At 42.9% G+C, this 25062-nt stretch overlaps 1 protein-coding gene across 1 annotated transcript in view; it reads left to right on the top strand.

Moving 5' to 3' along the window:
• LOC103369886 (carbonic anhydrase-related protein 10-like) overlaps nucleotides 1–24608 on the top strand; it is a 143084-nt gene extending 118476 nt beyond the window's left edge. The window contains exons 4-9 of the mRNA XM_008298725.1: nucleotides 491–676; nucleotides 3730–3825; nucleotides 4428–4500; nucleotides 6810–6964; nucleotides 12214–12388; nucleotides 24469–24608. Of these exons, the coding sequence (XP_008296947.1) occupies nucleotides 491–676; nucleotides 3730–3825; nucleotides 4428–4500; nucleotides 6810–6964; nucleotides 12214–12388; nucleotides 24469–24491 (708 nt within the window). The 3' untranslated portion in view covers nucleotides 24492–24608. The remainder of the gene's footprint in view (nucleotides 1–490; nucleotides 677–3729; nucleotides 3826–4427; nucleotides 4501–6809; nucleotides 6965–12213; nucleotides 12389–24468) is intronic.
• The last annotated feature ends 454 nt before the right edge of the window (nucleotides 24609–25062 follow it).

A 25062-nucleotide genomic window follows, 5' to 3' on the forward strand; every position in this document is an offset into this window, starting at 1 on the left:
CATGTTAACCTGATTATACCAACGCATTCATCACAGAGCCTGACAAACCTTTGCAATATCCATTTAGCAGCAATAACAGCTAGCACCTCTAATGAGGTGTTACTGGTAAATTAATGAATTTTAGAGATGCTGCTCAGTGGAATTACCCACCTTCAGACGGAGTCACGCTAGCTGCTAGTGGGTCCCCTGTTTTCTGAGTGGAGCAGCCGTGTTTTTCTCCACACAAAAAACATTGACTTTTTAAAATGCAGGGCTCCTATTAGACCACCAGATACTACTAGTTAATCGTGCACTCTGATCCATCAGGGCAACTTTCCCCTCCACTGTCTCTGTGGTCGGTGCAGCTGAAGTCACATAAACCCCTGGTGTTGATCTCCTCAGTCGCTCTATATTGGTTAATTTTCCACGCTGGTGTGCCCTCGAATTGCAAAAAAGAGATTTTTGTGTTCACGTCATTAACGTCCACCCCTCTCTGTGTGTTTCTCTGCAGATGGGCGGCACCATGTACAACACGGGGAAGCACGTGTCCTTGCGGCCGGACAAAGCCCACCTGGTGAACATCTCGGGGGGCCCGCTGGGCTACAGCTACCGGCTGGAGGAGATCCGTCTCCACTTTGGGAGCGAAGACTCTCAAGGGTCAGAGCACCTCCTTAATGGACAGGGCTTTCCTGGAGAGGTAAGACAACACGAGAGCTGTATAGCTAACAGGGGGACAAATGATAATGATTGCACAATGATATCATCTCAGGTAAAGACACGTGCAAATATGCATACACACTCGAAACAGTAAAAGTCACACGCCCAAGAGCCGCACACTGAAAGAGTTATCTCTCTTTTAGAGGTAAACTTTTTCAGATGTGGCAGTTCTGTTCCCTTCAAGGTGGATTACAAGCTCATCCCTGAGCTTGTAATCCATCTTGAAGGGAATTCAAACCTAGTTGCCAAAATTGTAAAAGCTAATGTTTTCTGTTTCTGTGCAGTTCGAGGCTCCGTGGAGAGTCCCTGAGCTTTTCTGTCTAACCAGACAGTGATCACAATATTACATTTGTTTTGTAAATCCACTCTGTCCAGGGAGACATGCTGAGATTTTAAAAGGAAGCTGTAAACTTCCGAGTTCTCATTCTTGCTATGTAAATTGAGTTTGTGATTCTACTTCTGTCAGAGATGTTGTGGAGGGAGAAGCAATCTCACGGACTGAGTCATTGGGCCGAGCAAGAGAAGCACAACTTTTCCAGCTAAAGAGCTGTGACTGCAAGAGGACAAGCCTAAATTTATGAAGCACACTAACAGGGGACTCTAGAAAATGGGGCTAAACACCCTGGGTTAATTTTGGATTTGGGTGGCTGTAGCTCAAGAGGTACAGTGAGTAGTTCATGACAGTAATCACAGAATCGGTGGTTTGATTACTGGCTCCATCTGGCCACACGTCCTAATGGGCAGGCCGGAGCCTCGGTATGACTGCGAGTGCGAATGGGTGAATGAAAGTCAAAGCGCTGTGTAAGTGCAGTCCATTTACAGCTCCAGCATTCCTGTGATGAAAAATGTCTGAGGCCATGGCACTCTCGTACAAAATAGCGGGATGATGGATGTTGTTGCCCTGTGAAAATCCTGGCTTGAACGTGAACATGCATGAAATAAATGTTAAAAAAAAAAACATCCATTCTGAAACGACCTGAAACCACCAGTCCATAATGTGACCAGAAAGAGAACACCAACACCACAGCAGAGTGACCCAGTTAGGCCGAGCACAACCTGGACCTGGTCCGACTCAGGTCCCTGGTCAGATATTTCTCTCTCTCAGAACCCACGTGAAGACCTTGGAATCCGTCGTAGATGCTGCGATAAAGCAGGGGCTGTGCTAGACTTTCATGTCGGAGCGGGAGATGAGCCTGAAGGCGCAGCACTTGACTTGACTTCAGTCTGCGTTCCAGCCTTCACCTATGGTAATGAGTTATGGCGAGTGATCAAAAGAATGGCATCATGAATGCAGGCGGTCAAAATGAGTTTCCTTTATAGAATGGCTGGAGCTCAGACATCCAGAAGGCCCTCGGGGTAGAACCAGTCGAACATCACACATCGCATACAGTATGGCTTCTGGAAGCCGACCTTTAAAGTTTTTTTCCAGACGCATCCAATTGGGAGGAGACCCAGTGTTGACCCAGGACACTCCAGAAGGATTACGGATCTGGTCTGAGAAGGACTCACAGTTTCTCAGGAAGAGCAACGGGAACGATGACGAAGCAGAAGGTTATCTGAGGTGCCTTGTTCTTCTTTAAACAACCCAGAGTCAGATAAGTGACAGGAAGACGGGTGGAAAAAAAGGCCGGTTATGAAGTTGTTGTGAGAAAGTCATTGCAGACATGGAGCAGCATTTATTTGAAGCAGTTTTAGATGGGCACTTGAAAAATATAAATCCAACATTCTCTCCACTTTTAGCCCTGTTTTACTCCCCTCTCACATGAGAGTGGTGAACAAAAACAGTGAAGCTGTGGGATGTGGGACCAAAACAAAAAAGCTGAAAGATGCTAAGATGTCCCAGACAGATGGAAGGAACTGCAGTGAACATGTCTGGATCGGGTGGTAGAGCGAGTAGGGCAATGATCGGAAGGTCAGCGGTTCGAAGGTCATGGTCGCTGTGTCCTTGCCTGGTGGTCGGAGGGGCAGAATGGCAGCCACGCCTCTGTCAATCTACCCCAGGGCAGCTGTGGCTTCAATCATAGCTACCACCACAGGAATGAATGTGTGTGAATGAATAATTGACAGCGTAAAGCAACTTCGAGTGTCTAGAACAGCGCTTTATAAATCTGATTAATTATTATTATCAGTAGCAGCTTTCAGATTACACATTTAGTCCACTGTTGACATTAAAACATTGATGAGAGCACGTTTAATATAGTGCACGTGTTCCCCAATCCCATCCAGCCACTCCTCTCCTAAGAGGCCATTTTCTACTAGAACAACACTGCAGCAACATTATTCACTCTGTTTTTAAGGGTCCTTGTCAGAAATTGTTCTCAGTTGTTTCAGGTACCAAAAACAATTGAGGATAGTTTTGAACATATTATCGAGATAGTTAGAAAAGTCTGTAATTGCTGATGGAAGCTCACAGAAAGAATCTGCGAAGCCGTTTTCCACTGTGGCTAGACGTCTCCGATGAACTACAGTGCTGGTCACGATGCTGATTGGAAGTTAGATTTTTCTGCCTTCTCGATGTCTTTGTTGAGTAGCCGTCATGTTTCTCAAACATCATTATCCTCAATGTGAAATGCACCATATAGGCTAACATAACATTCATTTTCCTACATGTAGCTACTATTTGTCATTGTTTTGGCGCTCTTGGAGTTAATATTGCGTTCGAAGCTGGTATATTCGATGAAAACAGATCCCCTGAAAGCATTATGGGTCAGTTTCTGTAAACGTTTCACACAAGTTCTGTCCCATCTCATATGTTGCACTTAAACTGGCAAAAATTATACGGTGAAAAAGATGGAGCTTAAACTTTGACAAACAGCATACCGTTTTCACAACCCTGACCTTTTAGGAAACCAAGAGCACAAAACGCAGGAAGCTGCTGCACAAATGTCTTCTCAATAAACTGTGTGTTTGAGCTTTTCCACTAAGTCTTTATGAAGTAAAATGATCCTGAGAGCAAACTCCTGAAGTTGCAGTTTTTTTTTTTTTGCTGGGATTGCTCTGGTTTAACTCTCCATCACCGTGTCTCTCTTTCAGGTCCAGCTGATCCATTACAACCAGGATCTGTACACCAACTACACCGAGGCAGCTAAGAGTCCTCATGGCATCGCTGTGGTCTCCATCTTTATAAAGGTCTGCATCCCCTAAGAGCGCCGGAGACAAGTAAAGGAGCGATTAAAGCGCAAAATGCCAGATCAGAAAGGTTAAGGCGGCGTGTGGTGTAACATATATAATGTATCATCGTCGAGGGCAACCGATGGGATACCTCATGACATCCTGACAGGAATAAAATGAGAATTCATTTAAAAAACAAATGAAAAGAAATCAAGAATGTTTGTTTATATTCTGGGTTTTGGTCGTTAGTTCTTTGTTATAGGTCACAGGAAGTGTTTAATCAGACAGAAATATTATTTAGTCTGAGCCCAGCATAAGAAACAAATGCATCAGTAAAAAAAAGCTTATTTCATGTTTTAAGTCAACTCTGTTATTGTATAACATATAATGGATTTAAGGTAAAATCCTCTCTGTTGTGGATTATGGATTGTCATTATCTAAATGCAAGGGTGGCAGAACAGAGAACAAACTTGCTGCTTGTGTTTTACTGTAATGTGTGTGTGTGTGTGTGTGTGTGCGTGTGTGTGCGTGTGAGTGTGAGTGTGAGTGTGTGTGTGTGTGCGCCGTACAGTGAAATGTGATGAATATTTGATTCCTCCTCCCTCTTTGTCATCTTTCAGCTCTCTGAAAACTCCAACGCCTTCCTCAACCGCATGCTCAATAGAGACACCATCACCAGAATTAACTACAAACGTAAGACACACACACACACACACACACACACACACCCTCCAAGCTAATTCTGCTTTGAACATGTACAGGACTGTATTGGGTTGTTTCCAGTGAAAGACGCCGTTACATCTCCTGTGTAGGGCCGACCGCTCTGATCTGGATGGAGTGCTGTCCGCTCTGGTTAAAACACTGTTGTCAAGTCAGACAGACTCCTCGCTGGCTGCCGCAGCTCTCCATGTAAAGTGGCCAAATCTGCATTTCTGTGCTGAAGCTGCGATGGTTTGATAACTTGACTTTGCAAGAGGAAATGAAACATTGACTCGTGTCGATAATCTACCAAATGCTCTCTCATGCTTTTATTACAAACCACAAATCCAGTCCCAAATGTGTTTGTTTGTTTATTGTTAGGATGTTTTGATGTAATAAGTTTGTTAGACACCTTCAAACTGTACGGACACCCTCAAAACGTGGTTTTAAATGCTGTTTTTGTTGTATTTCTCCATTTATTTGCACTTATTATATCCCCGTTATTCCTGCAGCAGCATGATGAAGTCTCTAACTTCTGAATTCTGCTGCACAACAAGTTTATCAAACTACAAATGAAAGAATCGCTGCTTGTCTGCGTGTCTGTCTTCGATTTTGATCTACTTGGAACTTGGTTGAAGTCTCACCGGGGACATGATGGAAGTTCTGTGTTGAGTTTGAAGTAAAGGAGTGGGGGTCTGAGACCGAAGTGCGAACTCGCACGACTCTATAATGTTGTCGCAGATCAAAGACATCAGAGTTTAACCTCTGACTGACATCAGCATTAACTGCTGCTAACGTGCCCGTGACAGCTTGCGCTGCACTACTTCCTGATAATGGGAGATCCCGTCTACTGCCTTGTTCTACATCCTGTTACAAGACAACAGTCTCACGCAGGCGGTATCCGGTGTCTTCCTTCAGAAAGAATTCATTCCTAATTGCAGACAAATCAGTGCTACATTGCCAAAATCTGTTTTCTAGCCTCTGCTGTAAAGATGTATGTCCCCCTGGAGAATTCCCTGACTGTTAATGGGGCTAAAGATAGCCGAGCTACTCAACCACACACACACACAGACAGGAAGTTGTTTGTGTCACTTAGGAGGGCATCGCTCAGACCTACATTATATAAATACTCTGCAGACACACAGGTTCGCCAACTTAACCAAGTTTTAACTTTAAAACGAAACAGTTTAGCCTCCTGGGAAGTTAATCTTCAACTTCTTTTTATGAATCTGTGTGGACCCGATCCACATTTATCCACATGAAGCCCAAACTCTGACATGACTACGCCACGAGGGCAGTAGTGCACATGCTTGGCAGGTTGACCTACTGTGCATGTGTGCAATAGAGTCTTCGAAGCGGCTTCCACTAGACCAGCGGTATTATAACAACAACTACTCGGCTGTTTATGTGGGTGTCGGCACCGGAGTGTAATCAAGTCTCACAACCTTAACTGTAAAATCAAACCATTGCTCTTAAAAGTTGCGAGGAGCCGCCTAAAGTTCATCCCAAACCGTGAAATGTCCTCAAAACAGTGGTTCTGAGTGAACGTTGCTCCTCGCAAAGACGGGAAAACACACCCGCCCACACACGCTGCTCCTTTGTGTCGGGACATTAATTTACATAATGCATTCCGCGGCCCTTCATCGTAACCTTAACGGTCACGACTAAGTGACTAACTGCATTCCTAACTCTGACCTGAACCTAAATCTGCTTTAAAATAGCTTTCGACGCAACGTGCCCATCTCTCCAGCTGCAGCTTCCCTGCCGATCTCCGACTCTGTAAAACCGGTCGACGCTATATTGGAGTAATACAGCCACACGTGTTGAACCAGAAGCTTGTGGAATAATAATAATGATTTGACGGGATCAGTTTGTTGTGTACGAAACTCTTGACTGTCTGAACCCGTGTTGTTGAGACCGTCTTTGGTTGGAAACACTCAGTCATGCCATTGATTTAATTCACTCATGATGTGTCTTCTTGCAAAAACAGATAGTATGTTAACAAGGTAAAAAACTAGTCTTCATGTTTAACTAATTTGCTTCATGAGGACTTGTTTTTTTTTGCAGGTCTCACAATGTGACTGTGTGAACAGATTTATGTCTTTACAACATGAATAATACAAGCACACACACACACACACACACACACAAACACAGCATTCATCTCTCCTCGTTTCTGCTTTGACAGTGTGTTCCTGCTAATGGGTCTGAACATAGCAGACTTTCACAACACGCTGCGTCACCTGAACACCCTCTCCCCCTCTCTCTCTCTTTCTTATTTGTCCTTCCCTCTCTCTCTTTAGATGATGCGTTCCTATTGATGGGCCTGAACATAGCCGACCTGTACCCCGACACCACCCGTTACATCACCTACGAGGGCTCCATCACCATCCCTCCTTGCTACGAGACGTCCACGTGGATACTTATCAACAAGCCAGTCTATGTGACACAAATGCAGGTACCGGAGTGCCGGATAAGTAAATACGATGGCGGGGGGAAAAAACGACACGCGCCGTTGATCGTGGCAGAAGCGAAATTTCTAATTTTCTTGCCGGCATGGGGCACAAACATCTCTGAATTGCAAATTGCGTCTTCATAACCTGCGACTGAAAGAGTCTATTTTTTTCCCTAAGCGGTTTAGATAAAAGAGGCTGTGTTGTAACAGTAATGTAATGCAATGAAGTACATAGACGCAGAGTACTCAAAATCCATCCAAATGTTAAAGGGCACCTGATTTTTATTCCCCCTCCTCACAAGCAGTAAAGAAAAACCCCCTCCCCCCCTTCCATCTGCATGTGTGTCCATGAATGAAGCCGAACTCGTATCTACATGCAGATGCAGTGACACACATAGAAATGTATTTCTCATGTTGCAACGTGACTGGGACACGAGATGAAAGCCTTTTCATGTCGCTGAAGAGCGGCTATATAGATCAGACTCAACCTGCGCTCTTCAGACCAGGAAGCTCGGGGACAGAAGTGTTGCACATTACAATCCAGTGCAGGTGATTGCTATGCTGGATTATAATCAACTCCCACACACCATCTGCCATTAACTCTCAGTGCATTTACTCCTGCTCCCACCGCTGTGTCCTTTGTTCTCACATACCTGTCATCCTCTTTTTAATCTCTTTGTCCTGGTTTTGGGTTTTGTTTCAAACTTTAATGTTTTTTTTTTTGTTTTTTTTAAAAATAATTTCACATCACGTATCCGGTTTTGAACTACTTCTTTTGATATATATTTTTTGCTTCATTTATGTCTAATTATCCAATCAACCCCTTCAGTCGTGACTCGATAATCCGACACTAAATGTAAAACTTTCTTTTATGTCGGATAGCAAGGCTGTCGGATTGTCAAGACGGAGGTCGAGATACAAGGAGGGCTTGATGCCTGAAGGGTCATTTGTTGTTAATATTTATTGTTCATAGTTGTTATAATAACTAGTACAAAAATCCGAATTAAGCATTAAGTCCTGCAGTCTGAACGTAGCCAATCTGTGGGATTGTTCAGTCAGATAATACGCCGTTATCCTTATTTGTGACATAAAATGTCATGTCGGAGTCGGAATCCAAGGCTGTCGGTATGTTAAGGCTGTTTTTAATGGGTTCCGTTCGTTTTTCCTAAAAACCTGTCGGATAGCAAGGTTTAGGATTGTTAAGGGTCAGACTATCGAGTCACGACTGTATATCCCATAAACTCTCACCATACATTTGCTGGATTATCTTTGTGCTCCTTGTGTTTTATTTTCTTTTCCTCTGCATTACCTTTTGCCCGTTTCCTAGATTTCTGCCTAGCCCTTGTTCCTCATGAGTCTTAGTATGACTTACCAGATATTTCACCTCCAATCTGCTATCGGCTGTTTTTAAAATCCCCTTCAAGACAGGAAACAACAACATTAACCTCTGAATAGCAACCTACAAGCTGAAATGGCGAATTTTGATTAAGACATTAATCGTGCAATAAGGCAGGCCTGCTTGTTTTTTCCATACATTTTTGTAAAAATCTGCAAAGACTATGTTGACAACATTTGTTGTCTAAAAAGGGGGTTTGGTGTGTTTGCTAAGAAGTTACAGAAAAAGTTAGATTTTCCAAGTATGTTGCACAAAAACGAAGTTCCCCATGACAATATGCTGCTGGGGCACCACCACTACATCCTGGGCTTCATGCCGCCAATGAAATAGAATAGAAGAAGAATGCCTTTATTGTCACTATACACATGTGCAATGAGATTGAGAGCAGCTCCTTCAGTGCCATATAGAATAAAGTACAAAATAAAGAGCAAAAAAATGAAAAATAGAAGAGATTTAAGTATAAAATAAGATAAGTTATATATACAGTCTACAGTATAAGTTATAAATACAACATATTTCTATCGCAGAATGATAATGAGGTGCAGTCCGACCATTCTTCAGTGCTATAGCAGGACTGTGAAGATAGGTCTGGCTTTGTGTCATACCTTCCCAGTCCACGAGCCTGATATAAATTTCATCTGTGGTTTAACTACAACTACACATCCGTGGGTTCCTCAGCTGTCTTTCCACGCATCTGCAAAGACTATAATCAAGGCCTTAGTAAGTCTTTCCCATATTGTTAGACTTTTTCCTCTTCTTCCTTTTTGCCCTTTTGGCTGCTCCACGTCTACACTGCTGCTCCGCTCACTGTCTCCATGACCTAAAGCCTGGTATTAAATTTTTAGATTCAGACTTTTACCTGTCTCTTTGATTCCCTTTACTTTCTCTTTTCTCTCTCTCTTCGACTCTCTTGTAATTTCATTCCATGTCACAGTTTTCTCTCCTTTCTTCAACATTCTGGGTCTTTTCCACCGTCTGCGTCCTCTCCTCTCCTTCCTCCTTCGGTAATATGTGCTTTCATTTGTGAACACTTTGATCACTGGAGCCGACACTCTCTCATAATTGTTTTAAAAATCACCTGTATTAGATATCAGTAGTCATTTGCTAAAAGAAAGGAGGTGAGCAACATTTGCATTTCAGTCAAACCACATGTTTCTGGCTGTGCTCGTTCCACTCAGTTACATCACAGTTTACATTTTTGCATATTTTTGCACTTTGTTTCAGTGACATGAGCGTCTACAGTGACTTTATCTGAGAAGCTCGCCAAGGATTCCTCCTCCAGTGTCTCTAAGATCTTTTTGTGTAGCAGCTGTGTGCCTCTCAGCAAGTTAAATACAACACATAAAGCAGTGATTCCTAACTATCTCACTGAAACCACTTCTTTACTTACAGCTATTTGCTAGAACATACACAACAGGTACTGTACGGGTATTTAAGTCATACCAGTTTGCTGATTAGAAGGGGACAGTCAGTGAGTTAATCCTGGGCCACGGAGAAAAAAACATCTTGTTCAATGGATTAAAGCTGCCTGTGCCGTTACCACTGAATCTTGTTACACATATGGCGAACAAACGCTGTTTAATCGAGTAAAATGTGAGCTCAGCTATGTGGACTCATGTCTCAGGACCAGGTTTGTGTCCCTGTTAGTTTGTAGCTCTGATTTTAAAAGATCCATCCACTATCTATACACCACTTAATCCTCACTAGGGTCATGGGGGGCTGGAGTCTATCCCAGCTGACTCAGGGTGAAGGCAGGAGACACCCTGGACAGGTCACCAGTCTATCACAGGGCTACACTTAGAGACAGACAACCAAGCACACTCAAGATTTTAAAAGAAATTAATTTTAAAAAACCCAACTATTTCAGTTGTTCCAGCAATTTCCTGCAGTTATAAAAACATATAAAATCAAGCAAATGTTTCAACTCAGCACAAGCACCTCCAAACAATTGTAAAGAATGACATCTATTAGTCAATAAATTTTGTAGGTATTCAAAAATATATCAAATTTATTGAAAAGGAAGCTTGCAAAGAATGCTGCTAAGCTAAAGACACTGTAAAAATAAAATATAAACGCAACATGCAAATGGTCTTCTTTTCAGTTTGAGGGAAAAAGTACCAAAAAAAACTAACAAAAAAAAACAACTTCATTGTTATGATAAGGGACTGCAAGGTGGCTCGGTGGTTAGCATTGTTGCCTCGCAGCAAGAAGATCGCTGCTTCAAGTCCCGGTGAGGACACCCGAGATCTTTCTGCGTGGAGTTTGCATGTTCTCCCCGTGCAGCGTGAGTTCTCTCCGGGTTCTCCATCTTCCTCCCACAGTCCAAAAACATGTTGAGGTTAATTGGTGATTCTAAATTGTCTGTAGGTGTGAATGTGAGTGTGCTTGGTTGTCTGTCTCTAAGTGTAGCCCTGTGATAGACTGGTGACCTGTCCAGTCAGCTGGGATCGACTCCAGCGACCCTAGTGAGGATTAATAGATAAAGGATGGATGTTACGATTAGAAAACGGTTGAATTTAGAAAACTGTGAAGCAAAAGTTTATGAGCTGTTTGACCGGTGGCAAATTCACAACCACTGAGGGAACCCTCAGCCTTTGATCAGTGAGTCTAAAAGGCCAAATTTAAATGCAGCTTGGCTCAAACGACTCGAGGGCTGTAGCCAGTCACTTGAATGATTGGACAGACAATCCGCCACATCCGGCTGTGGAAGGACATGCGTACGGATTGTCCCCCAAAAATGTCCACAAACCTCATTACCTCTATAGGCTGCAAATGTGTGACTCATTACTGACATGTGATTTCTGGTCTATGAACCCAGTCTGCCTTCTATATTTTCATAAATAGCCCCGACTTGGTTGCTTCTAGACGTCCATTCTGCTATAGGGATGTCATGCATTGAAACAACAAATATTTATTCCCCTGCGTTGAACAGAACGGATAGAATTTAATCAAACATTACATGCTGTGTTTATATTTCTCTTCAGTAAGTTACAAAGTTGTTTCGTCGTTTGGTTAATATGAATAGAATACGAGCTGAATCATAAACCCTGTGAGATGTGTGAACAATTGGCTACGTAAAACCAACATCAAATCAGCGGCAGAAACACTTGTAGAAATAACATATTTGTTTATTTAATCTGTTGTACGTGTGCGGTATGGATGTGTCTTGCTGTGTAAATAACATGCTGCAAGTAATCATGAAAGCGAAGCCCCCACACAGGCTGTACAGTCTCTGGCCGAAATAACTGACAAGGCTGAAAATGTCTTGAATTTCCACAGGTGATGCCTACAGCTGGATTCTGATCTACTCACAAAGAGCTGGGAGTAAAAAAAAAACAAAAATACATTTTACATTTCACTGGCGGTTGTATTAAAACAAGATTTTTGACCCAGAGCAGGACACCCTGAAGTACTTTTCGTCACTGGTATTAATGAAGCGGAGACAACCCAGGTCATATTTGAGCTATACCCTTGAATTAAAGGCTAAAATATTCTGTGCATATTTCAGGCTTTTACTTATTTATGCATTGAACTACCGAGTAGATGCTGCTTTGCGTCTTTTTTGTTTCGCGCCCTAAAAAAGTATGAAGGGGGGGAAAAAAAAAAAAACATCTTGTTGGGATGGTGTGAGTCTCGTAATCCTGAAATATTCAGTGTAGCAACAATAGCACAACTGCCTCACAGCCCAGTTAGACGAGCTTCTCCTTTCCAACCTCAAAAAAGACCGACACTATCATTTGCACTTCTTCTGAGATTCAAACACACCGACCGGCGTTTATGAAGACGGGTGCAGATTAAGCAAAGACTCGCTGGTTTCCCCTCGAATTAACTCAACAGAGCCGTTTTCCCCCCACAGATGCACTCCCTGCGCCTCCTCAGCCAGAACGAGCCCTACAAGATCTTCCTGAGCATGAGCGACAACACGCGGCCCGCCCAGCCGCTGCTGCAGCGCTGCATCCGCACCAACATCAACTTCAGCAAGCAGGGCCGCGACTGCCCCAACAACCGCGCCCTCCGCCCACAGTACAGAGGTAAGACGGAGGCGAGAGAGAGAGAGAGAGAGAGCCGCCGTGTTGTTTCTGCATTAATAAATAAAATCAATCATAAAATATTCAGTTCTGCCAGAAACTGATGCCAAGTATGATTTTACTTTTCTTTTCACACTTTCAATCCTTTTAAAGCTAATTAGGGCAGCTTTTACTCGCCCGTGCCAAGACTGGAGATATTTTTAAGTCGGTTTTGCCAAAACTGTCAGGCTCATGGGCCCCACTTAACATCACTAATAAAATTCCAGGAAACTTTCAGTTCAAACCCAGTGAATCACTGCTAAGGAACAGTCAGTGCCGCGATGTTTTACAATCGATATTAGGCCCATTTACATTTTAAAAGAAGTTGCACTGAGACGCCGCACTTCAAACACACTTTTGACTTCAAACAGCGCTGCTTTTAAAAAATGCAAACAGCTGTGTCGGTTGGGTTTGGGTACGCTGCTTGAGGTAAAACTGAGACAATAATCACAATGAATCACTTGGACACAGATCACAAACGGTGGCAGTGTTACAATGATTCACATTGCAGCATTTCACAAATGATTGCCGTGTGTGCATTGCAGATAAATTTGTAAGTCCAATAGGCCTCTGGGAGGCTCATGCATGGGAGTGTGTCATTCGTTTTGATTGATGAAACATTGAAAATGAGCGCAAAGGGAAATGATCTCATGCTTCGGTGGCGACTTGTATGTCGCAAATTTGGTGAAAATATCTGCACAGCATGTTAGAACGGGTTTTTACAATTCTGGAACGTCGGAGCCCACATTTTCAGACAGTGTTTCCTGGAAGATATTCATAATGTCGCAGTCGGCTGTTCGCTCGAAATGTGACCTGACATGGTTGTGTAACACATTAAAAAAAGAAAGCTAAGACACCCAGGATTAGACTGCGTCAGGAAAAATTAAATGCCGGTTCACATTTGCCAGTTTCGCGAAATAGCTGCATTAGTTTGAGTAATTGGGGGGGAGAGACGGGAGCCGCTGCTACAGAATTGCGAGGTTGTAGGGAGTCCTACCGATTATGGTTTTAACAGGGACGTATTTATGTGCCCTTAAGATTTTTTCAAGGGACATAAATGGACTGTTATTGCTTATTATAACGGCCTCTTTAGCTCAGTGAACGTATGTAATTAGGGTAACGCATTTCATCATGAATATGGCTTTTTAACTAATACGTATGGGTTTTGGCTCAGGATGATCAGTCCTTAGTCATTAGGACCGTACTCACAAGGCTCTGCTACACAACAGGGTAAATAATAAAGAGACTTTACCTTACAGAGGCGGCGTTGACAGGACTGCCCTTTGACACAACAGCGTAATGACTTTGGCCCGTACAAAGCCTGCTTTTTAAGGGGTATTCATGGACTGTCATTCCTTATTATACCTGCCTCTCTGGCTGAATGTATAATTATTTACTCGTGACTGCGGCTTGTACCTATAGAGTTTGGCTCTCACAAAGCCTAACTAACACAAAGTTAGTCTGAAGGTGTAGCTCCACTACGTGTTTGCTTCAGTGAACTTCACTCCTCTCAGATTTGAATTTTCGCCAACTTCTCGCCAAACCTAAAAAAGTGAATCTGTTCATCGTCAGTGGGAGCAGTCTGTAACGTCAAAAAACGTAATCGAAAGTCATATTCTATTACCGTAAATTCCAGACTATAAGCCGCTACTTTTTTCACACTGAGGCTTAAACAATGATGCGGCTAATTTATGGATTTTTACGAATTTGCCTCGAGACAAAAGTGACATTGAGAGCGACAACGAAACAGAGACTGAGGAAGTGTGTGATGAAGTAATTCTGAGGCTGTTCAACTCCGACACTGAAGACTTTAGTGGTTTTAGTGCAGGAGGAAGATGAAAATAGCGATTAATGGCTTTTCCTGGTAGGCTGCTGTGTTTTTTGTTTTTTGAACCAGCCGCATTACAGGCACTGTTCGGAAAAAGGCATTTACGTATTTGTGTATGTTACCGGTAGGGCTGGTCCGAATAGCAATTTCTGTTCTCCGGATATTCGGCCCCAATTAATGACGAATATCCTGAATATTTGGGGGTACCTCATGGTGGCGGCGGGGGGGGGACGTTCGCAAATAAAAATTGATATCCCAATTCCAGCACAGCGAACGATTAGTCGGCTATTCAGCTAGTCAGATCCAGCCCTAGTTACCGGTACGTATTTAATAAAAGTTAACAACATCTGTCTGTGTAAATATCTCATGTTACCACGTGGACACCTGCGGATTTAGCATTTAGATTTAGATTTAGCATTTAGATTTAGATTTAACATTTAGATTCACCATTTAATTTCCACCTCAAATGTGAAGAAAATGAGCTAAACGTGAGAAAAGTGAGGTAAATATTCAAAATATATCAGCTAGAAAAGTGTGACTGAATTTTTACATTGGGCACCCCATAAGTGGGTGTGGCTTATATTCAGGTGCGCTCAATAGTCCGGTAGTTCTCTGGCCAGTTGGTAAAACTTCAATCTTGGCTTTAACACCCCAATACTGTCCCGTCTCACCTCCAAAGCTGACCAGTCAGTTACAGCTACATTCGAATACCCACAGGGAGGTAAAACCGTCTGACTGCTCAGAGTAAATAATGTTGATTCACCTCAGAGGAGCAGCACATGTCAAGGTGTAGGACGTTTTATATGGCGAGTGAACAGTTTGTTCTCACAGTCAGCGTGTTGGATGTGGGATATATGGGCAGGCGTAAAGACCTGAGGGACTTCTTACGGGTTACTGAGTGTTGTGAAAAGCGGCAACACATAAAATTTATTATCATTATTTTTACCATTATACAACCAGGTCAAGCATTTCCAGAATGGCAACGCGAGCAGGAATAAACCATGAACTGCTGACAGGGTGTTGGGAGATAATAAGTCTGATCTGCGGCAGCTTACAGGACTCGAAGGATCTGCGGCGAACGTCTTTGTTCCAAATACCGGAGGACGCTTTCAGAGACCTTCGGAGTTCACACCTCAGTGGGTCGGAGCTGCTTCGGTGGCAGGTGTGGTCGTAATGTTTCGGGTCGTCGGTATCAAGCTTAAAAACTCAAAGCGAAGAAAGACACATCTGTCATCCGTAGTTTGTCAAGGAAAACAGTTTATTCTGTTGCCTCCGAAAATGATTCCTCTTCTCTGAGTTATTATTTTAAAAACTACACTTGACAGTAGTGAATTGAAAATGAAGCTACTGTGAAAACAGCAACGGTGTATTTCAATGTTATAAAAGCTTAAAACACTGCAGTGAGGAAATGCAGGAAGTGGCTTGTTGTTCTTGCCGTTGTTGCTTTTTTCACAGGAGGGCATGCATTAATTAAAGTTGTGGAAATAGTCTCATTAAGTGTGATAATTAGCTACATGATAAATTAATTTTAGAACAAACTATGACAGCGTTTTGTACTGTTACAATATAGGTGAGACGGGAGTATCCGTGCATTTTGCAGTTTCATTGTCTCTGCCTTACATGAGATTAAAGCACACAGCAGTGGCTTCTATCTGTATAATATACAACGCTGGGTTTGGACTCTTAGCTGCAGCAGGGAGAGAAATTAAAGGAAAAGTCAGCAATTCTAATCCAATGTCCTTTTTGTTGAGTATCTGTGAATTTCTCCTCATGGTCCAGTAGCTGTCCGTTCTGTCATACACAGCTCTGAGTATTTAAGTACAGTCATGACTTGATAATCCCACGCTTAGCAATCCTAAACCTTGCTATCCGACAGGTTCTTAGGAAAAACGAACGGAACCCATTAAAAACAGCCTTAACATACCAACAGCCTTGGATTCTGACTTTGACATGACATTTTATGTCACCAATCAGGATAACGGCGTATTATCTGACTGAACAATCCCACAGATTGGCTACGTTCACACTGCAGGACTTAATGCTTAATTTGGATATTTTTGGGAAATCCGATTTTTTGAGAGTTTGTTCACATTTCCAGTTAAATGCGACTTGTATGTGATCTGCTGTGTGAACTTCATACGACCCAAAAGCGTCCCGCATGTGCAGAAGAGGACACGACGACGTCACATGCAGCGAGTGTGCTCAGTGTTTGCGGAAGTAAACATGGATGGTAACGGTGGAGCGTATCTGCCACTCCTCCGCCACCGCCGATGGTGGAAACAGAACTGTGACCACTAACTAAACTGGCATCAGTAGCCAAGTTCTGCCTGTGTGTTCCAGCCACTTCCACCCCGTCAGAGCGCTCCCCCGGGGTGGAAGTGATCCCCCCGACCACACCAACTACTCTGATACTCATCATAAATTGGGCCTGAATATCCAGAGACCAGAAAGTGCTTTTCTAACCAGCCCTACTAGTTATTATAACAACTATAAACAATAAATATTAACAACAAATGAGCCTTCAAGCATCAAGCCCTCCTTGTATCTCGACCTCCATCTTGACAATCCAACAGCCTTGCTATAAAAGAAGGTTTTACATTTAGTGTCAGATTATCGAGTCACGACTGTATTTGATAAAAGCTGTCAGGATCGACCTGCTTTGCTACATGGTCAAGTGTGTGGACCAGTTCTCCTGTCTGGGTTCAGTTTCAGCCTCTGCTGCCTGTCACCCCACTCTCTCTTCTCACTTTCTTGCCTCTGTTCCTATTCAATGAAGACAAAAAAAAAAGCCCACCCCCCCAAAAAAGTTGCCACAGCATGACTCTCTGTCAGCACTATGCTGAGAATGTGAAAACAGAGAATGGAACAGATATGAAATATATATATATATATGGAAAAAATATCTGTAAAATATATATTTATACACACCTATACTGTGCGTGGGGGTGTATTATGTGTACAAATGCAAAAACCGGAAGGAAGCATGTAGGTGAGGCGTTTGGTGCTGAAAAGAAAGCAGGAACATCACACACACACACACGCACACACACAGAACAAACGCGGAAGTATTACGTAGAATGTGTAGGAGTCCTTGTATCCTTCAGGAATAAATACACTCGACACCCTCTTCTGTGCGCTCCGAATCTCTTTGTTATCGATGCAGTCGAGCCCGGCGCTGTTCTCCACAACATCAAATGGATTTCATGGCCCTTGCTTCCCTTTGATTATGGCTCGTTGCTATACAGAGTCCTAACGTTCAAGGTCAAAGAGCCAAAAAGGCAGGCGAACGGAAGACAGAGAGAGTGGAACAACCAGCAGCTAGATCAAACACTTTCCTAGAGGTCATTCAAAGGGATATCAGTTGGATCTAATTAAAGTTGAACTGGACACGAGTTCCTGTAAAGTTTTATCACAGATTCTGGCTACTGCAGCAGGTCCAATCTACCTGCTTCAGCGCCCTGCTGAGACCAGCTGGCACTCTGGATATTTTTTTTTTTTGCTGGCGTTTGGGAAACTGGAGATATTTTTCCTGGAGGGTAGGGAATTATGCAGCACTGTTGTCGTTGATTTCACTCAAAAGAAAAGTTGAAGCAACACAGTCCATGACACCATTTTGCAACGTGACCCTCAGGTCTCATATCTTTGCAAATTTTTTGTTCACAGTCATCAGGATGTCAGTGAGATCAACCAAGCGAGGTCTGCTGACTACTCCAGGGTTCAACAAGACCAACACTTTTCCAAGAAGCATTCAAATCTCAGAATAGAATCACTCTGAAACCACAACCACGTTTGTGTACTTCTGAGCGGTGGATTCCATATTCCGCATCAGTTTCTGAGCAGAAAGCCAGAAACTCCCGGTGATGAAGTGCTCTTGATCGCATGAATAGTTTTTACCACAGCGCTCATCACATCACTCAGCTGGGCAGCTCTGACTCAGAGTGCTTCCTGACGACTCCCTAGAGCTGCTGCGTGCAATGGATACCATCCCATTTTACTCACCTGTCAGGGCCAGATTGCTGTAACTCCACAGTTCCTCTGACAGGTCTGCAGCCGGACTAGAAACACTGATTACTAACAGCCCAGTTCAATCAAACCTTTACTTAGATAGCGCGGAGCAATGAAGCGCGAAGGTGGGCTAACAGTTCTACTTAGTAACACACCAAACGCAACTCCAGAAGAGTCGAGCAAGGCAGTCATTGGGATGTAACAGTACAATATTATTTCTAAGGCTCCACGACTCCATAGATCCACAGTGAGGAGCGCAAGTGGAGAAGATTTGGAAAACCAGAAGTGGACTCCTTCAGAAGCACAGCAACGACTTACTAGAAGACAGAGGAAACCTTTAAAGGAACTGCAGGAATCTCTCACCTCAATAAAGGCCTGTGTTCATAACTCCACCATCAGAAAGGCACGAAGCACCCATTGGAGCGTGACGAAGGGAAAACCACTGGTCACCCAGAACACCATTATGGCTCGTCTGCCACAACACACAATAAGAGCCCTCAAACCTTTCGGGGGAGTGTGCAACTGACGGACGAGTGTGAAGTTAAACAGTTTGGACGAGTGTTGGTGGCCTAAACCAAACACAGGATTCCAGCCCACCTACATTCAAGTGTGAACGTGATGTCGTGAGGATGCTTCTCTGCTTTTTGGCAACTTGACATAATTGAGGGAAACCTAATTCTGCTCTCTGACAGAAAACCCTGGAGGACAATGTCATCACACTGAGTAGGAGCTCAAGCACATCTAGATTATGTATCGAGACAATGCTCCCAAGTGTACTTCTGGAGTGGCTCAAAGTCTGGATCTGAGCCCAATGAGATGCTTTGGCAGGACCTGAAATAAGCAGTTTCAATCACAAACCCTCCAATTTGGCTGCACAAAGCTAGGGATGCTCCAATCAAGTTTATTTTGCTCCTGATCTAATCTGAGCCATTTGATATTTAGTGTCTGTAATGCCCACTTTAAGTATAGTATCTGGTTGTGCTATCAGGTCGAGCCACTTCCTGTTTGTAACCGTAGCAACATGAGGAAACCAGCATTTCTGGGTTGGCAAGCAGAGTTCATTGTTGGAGTTTAGCTTGTAAAGCTTAAGCTACATGTCCACAGGGGCGACTTCTAAATATCACTCGCTTGATAAGCGTGCACTTGTGAGCCACTAGGTGGTCACATGACAGCTGCTTTTCCATTCATCAGACACCCGTCCTGTAGAAACGGCGAACCAACATGGTGGCTTGGCTGCAAACGTTCGCTTTTATTATGAAAATTGTTGAGCAAAAAGTATTTCTGAAGACATTTGAGGTGAGGAATAAGCTGTGCAGTTGCTGAATCTGTCCTCATTTTAGTTCAACAACAGCTAATTTCCGAAAGTTAAGTGGGGCGTCGGACCTCTGTTACCCGCTTCAAATTTGCAAAAAGTAGAAGTCAAGTCTACTTTATGCAAATGAGCATGAGGGTGACGCTACGCCTCGTTGCTCGAAACTCCCCACGACACTCCAGAATAGGAAGCGAAGCCTTTTACATATACAATGAATGGGAAGCGGAACGTTGATGGATCCTGTGGACATAGCCTCAGTCATATCAGGCTGCAAATAGGTTTTTATTGAACTTGGAAAAATGAGAAAAGCAATCTTAAATATCAGGGGCGTGTCCGATGACTGTTTTTGTGCCATTTTCAAGTCATTCACATGACAACAGATGTGAGCAAAGAATTGAGCATAGATTTACGTCGACGCTGACCGGTTAAAAATTCCCATTATTGTCCCAGACTTTAGGAGTGGGCTTGGGACATCTCTAACTAAAGCTGTTCAGGAAGGAAAAGGGAGCCAAAAGTCCACATCAGAGTGTCAAAAACTGATCTTCAGTTATCGACAGTGTTTGGTTGCAGTTGTTATATGATATTTAGTCCAGGGGTTAATTGGTTTTTGGTGGACTTTTCTCGTTTAATTAATATAAATATTAGTAAAAACTTCTATTTTGTGTTTACTTGGGTTGCTTTCCTAATCTCCTACATTTGGTGTGAAAATCTGACACAGTTTAGTTTGAAATACGCACAAAAATAGAAGAAATCAGGAGGAGGTCGAATACTTCTTCATGGCACCGTACCAGCAGTGAAACCGGGTTAAATCTGCGGAAAGGACTTGGCAGGGCCGTGTGTGTGTGTGTGTGTGTGTGTGTGTGTGTGTGTGTGTGTGTGTGTGTGTGTGTGTGTGTGTGTGTGTGTGTGTGTGTGTGTGGAACTGCACATCTTCACTCTGGATTGACAAACACACACTTCTTAAGCATACTGAATGATGAGGTTAGTGGAGACCATCTGCACTGTGAACACTGCAACCTGTGAAATAAACTATGCAGCAGCCCCGAGCTGTGTTTGCAGTTGAGCCGCTAACTCTCGGAGCAGTCAAACATTACTGCATTCTCCATGGAAATTATCAAGACATGTGATCCCCGAGCAAGCCAGAGGGCCGAGATAATGTTGGAGTAAAATGATGACTGATGCACAGCCAAAGTGTTGGAGCACACAGGTGCAGAGGAACGTTCTGACTGGACCGACTCCGGCTCTTAAAGTTTGCCGTCTGAGGAGAGACGGTGAGAAGATGCAGGGAAGCAGGGAGCGCTCGCTGGTGATTCCTGTTGGGAAATAAATGAATGAATTCCTCTTTTGGCTAGAGATATTCTCCTTTACTAGCTTTTTCAATTTGAATTTTATCCTCCTCTCTCGCTTTCACTTTATGCTTTTCTCACTCTTAGCCAAGAATTTCCAACATATACTCCTTCGATTCAGTTCTGTCTTTTTTTTTATTTCTTGTATTTGTTTCAGCATTAGCAGCAGGGGTTTTTGTGCCCTGATATGTCGAGTTGATCTCAGTGATTGCCTCTGACTGATGAATAGCACTGCCTTATTGCGCAACTTCTCTCCGAAGTTGCATCTAGTTGCAGCCGGTAGCCAGTACACAATGTGTATCAGGATTAAAATACCTTCACTAGCCCATTGTTTTCATACCAGTCCCATCTTATAATGTGCTTGGAGTCCAAACAACAACAACAACAAAAACAAGTCAAATAAGAAAACATCTGCTGATTTGTTACAATCAGGGAGTTCTTTTTTACAGCCACAGATGCTCAAATACCTGCCATCTCCGCTTGTTGTGCGATGTCCAAGGCTGCTTTTATTTAGCAGAGAGTGTAGTACACTGTATTATAAAGTATGTGTACCCAAAGCGCCATATAATTTATTCCTCTGCGCTTCAGAGCCCCATTGTTGTTCAAAAACAATGAAAGCCAGATTAGAAAAAAAACGACATTGTTGGATTTGGGTGAAATATCACTTCATTGCAATGAAAATGGCTAAGTCTCTCTTCGTTTAATCATACTAGTCAAACAGCAGAACCACATCCCTCAAAAAAAAAAAAAAAAGAAGCTCAGCTGACCATCGTAACAGAGGATGAGAGCTTCGAGTCCCAGCTTGCCTCAGCTGATTGAAACCAACTGCTTTATTCCTGCCTCAGAACCAGCACAAAACAGTTTGCTAATAATGCCCAGTCACATTTCAAAGCGTTAAAGTGCAGCCATCTGAACCTTTCACTCGTAACAACACTGTTTGCTGCCTCCGCGTCCTCTTTAAAGGCGAATTTGCTCAAAATCTAATATCTGCATGTGTGTTTGATGAGAGAAGTGGGGGGTTCTTTCTTCTGGCAGATTCCTCATTGCTGCACATGTGCACTGTGTTTGAAGAGGTCCTTCAAAGGGCATAGAAAATTCAGATGTGATTTAAAGCACTTTATTTTAACAAGATACAGTAGTCTTGCCAAAGTTTAGGGCACGTCAGATGTTTTTTTTTTTTTTTTCCCTCCCTTTTCTATCATGCAGTAAAATCAGGGCAGCATCCGATTGAGCCCGAATTCAATCTGCAGCATGAGAACAACCCCAAACATACAGCCAGAGTCATAAAGAAATATCCTCTGCCACAAGAAGAACATGAAGTCCTGTAGCAGATGGTCTGGGCCCCCTCGGAGCCCTGATCTCAACATCATGGAGTCAGACTGGGATTACATGAAGTGACAGAAGACACTAAGACAGCCTGAATCCACACAAGAACTGTGACAAGCTCTCCAAGATGCTGAACAACCCACCTGCCAAGTCCCTTGGAAAACTGTGTGCTAGGGTACCTAAGAGAGTTGATGCTGTTTTAAAGGGGGAAAAGTTGCTCCGAACAGAATTTGATTGAAGTTATTTTTTCTGCTGTTTACTGCACTTCATATAAAGTTAACTTGCCTAAATCAGTACTCTATGGTGCTTTCAACATACGAGGAGTGTCAGAAAAGTTTCAGGACTGGTGTCACAAAAGATAGATTTCAAATCCAAACTACAAACTACAAGTTGTCTCCTTCCAGGTAATCCCCCTGGAGTCTAACACACTTCCCCAGTCTTCTCTTCACGCCGCCATGCACTCCTGGAAGGATTCTTCCAGGATCCTCTGCAGCTCCGTCGTCACAGCCATCTTGATGTCGTCCACGTCTTCTAAATGGGTCCCCTTGATGACCCCCTTGAGCTTGGGAAAGAGGAAAAAAATCACACAGAGCCAGGTGGAATGAGTAGGGAGGTTGCTCCAGCACGGCCATGTTCTTCTCAGCCAGGAACTGTGGGATGCTCAGGGCATTGTGAGCAGGAGCGTTGTCATGGTGAAGCAGCCTTGACTTGTCCTGACACAACTCTCGCCTCTTCTGTTGCACTGAACGAAGCAAACAGGATCTCTTTGTAGACGTGCTGGTTGACTGTCAGAAGGGGAAAACTCGTAGTTTGTAGTTTCGATTTGAAATATGAAGAGTTAATTTGCAAAAACAGATAACTCCATTTTTGTAGATTTTCAGAAAACTTGTTGTTTTTTGTTGTTTGCTTGAGATAATATCAATCAAACTGAAGTTGAGTGGATTTGACTCAGTAAAAATGACAAAAATAGAGATAACTTAAGTTTGATTGATACTGTCTCAGGTAGACGATGGAATAGCGGGTTTTCTGAAGGTTTGTGAAGACGGAGTTATCTGCTTTTAGTTATCTGTTTTTGCAAATGAACTCTTCATATATCTCTTTTGACACCAGTCCTGGAACTTTTCTGACACTCCTCGTCTGCATCTCGGTGCAGATGTTGCTCTGTCTGGAATGTGTTTTGGATTCTTGGATGCTTTTGGCTTTTTTGACATCTTTCAAGATGCATGAACTGTGTGGTCAAACCTCGGTATACATTCTTCTGACCATGATGCTTTTGAACAGTGGTGGTAGCTGTGTGTTCATGTTACGCAGATGATGAACCGTTTTGACTTTAATGAAGCCATGCTGTAAAACACGACTGGAGAAACTTTACAATCACTTTACATTTTTAGCCCACATACTGTGTAACAATAGAACTAATTATATATATGTTTTGTGCATTGTAACGTTTAAATTTCACTTTGCATACAAAATCTGTTAATTAATACCTTTACTAACCTTTATAGTGTAGAGTTTTCCCAGTTAGTGTGTACGAACTAACCAACAAATCTTAAAAATCTCTGGAAGGTTAATTTTTAATGAGTTTAACATAGCTCTGCATACTAAAAATCACAGCATATAAGCCTAATGTTAGCAGTTTCTATGCAAAAATATCAACATATTGCCAATTACACATCACAAAAAAGAAAGCAGCATGTTTCTCTCAAGACAAAAAAAAAAAAAACAGAAAATTTATGCCCGTTAAAAGATCTCTGTGGTGCTATATGCCACCATCTGCAGTTTATTTTTTCCAGCTTTGCATAATGCTTCCATTTCCTTTGTGCATTGCATTGTGGGAATTGAATGTCCATCGACAGCACACTCAAAAAATGATAATATTTAGTCTGCGCCGTGGCAGTTTTGAATATGCATAATTTCATCACTTCTCCGCTGTGACACGCTCATGTGTCCCGCTAACAGCTAGTAAATAGTATGGAACTGGGACAGGGGTTTAGAGTTATTACTCCTCTACCTTTCTTGCCTCTCATTATCCTTTTCTCATGCGCACATTCTGTTTCTTGCTTTGCCTTTTGCCTCGCAACTTCTGAAACCTGAGGCAGCCCTTTGTTCTGCTTATCATTTCTGTACTAATTATTTCCTTTCCTCCTTCTCTTCTCTTCTCTTCTCTTCTCTTCTCTTCTCTTCTCTTCTCTTCTCTTCTCTTCTCTTCTCTTCTCTTCTCCTACAGTGAATCAGTGGCTCCTGAAGTAGAAGATAAAAACGTGAAGCTGCAGAGCCACGAGAGGAGAGGCAGGAATCATTCAAGTCTATTTCACACTGCCGAACCGAGCTGAGCTGAACAAACGGGAGATGAGCTGAATGAAAAGCACAAGAGCTGCACTAAAGACAGCTTAACTAAACTGATATCAGCTGAGCTCAACTGACCGAACTCTAAACTAACTGCTGTGCTGGCCTCCTCCTACACATCCACAGTCTAACACAAATCATCGGAGGCTGCACAGCGAGGGTACAGATCAGTCCAAAGTGTGAAATAGACCATAAGGACTCTGATGTCTACACTGTACTGTGTTTTTATTTGTTGTGTGAACTCACAAAGACTGATGTAAAGATTCAATCATTTCCTGGCTGGCTCTCAGAGGGGCGAATGTTATTTAAAGACAACAGTGTGAGATGTTTGGCTGTGATCATCACTTGTCCACATTCAAATCCTGGCTACAGAAAGCAATTATGAAAAATATCATCCACTCACTGGAGGATTTACTACATTTCCACTGATGTTCTGAACCCCCGGCGACAGAGAAACACTCAGCTGTGGGATGAT

This window comes from Stegastes partitus, unplaced genomic scaffold, assembly GCF_000690725.1.
Source record: "Stegastes partitus isolate 25-593 unplaced genomic scaffold, Stegastes_partitus-1.0.2 Scaffold1345, whole genome shotgun sequence".
In the NCBI taxonomy this organism is placed as follows: domain Eukaryota; kingdom Metazoa; phylum Chordata; class Actinopteri; family Pomacentridae; genus Stegastes; species Stegastes partitus.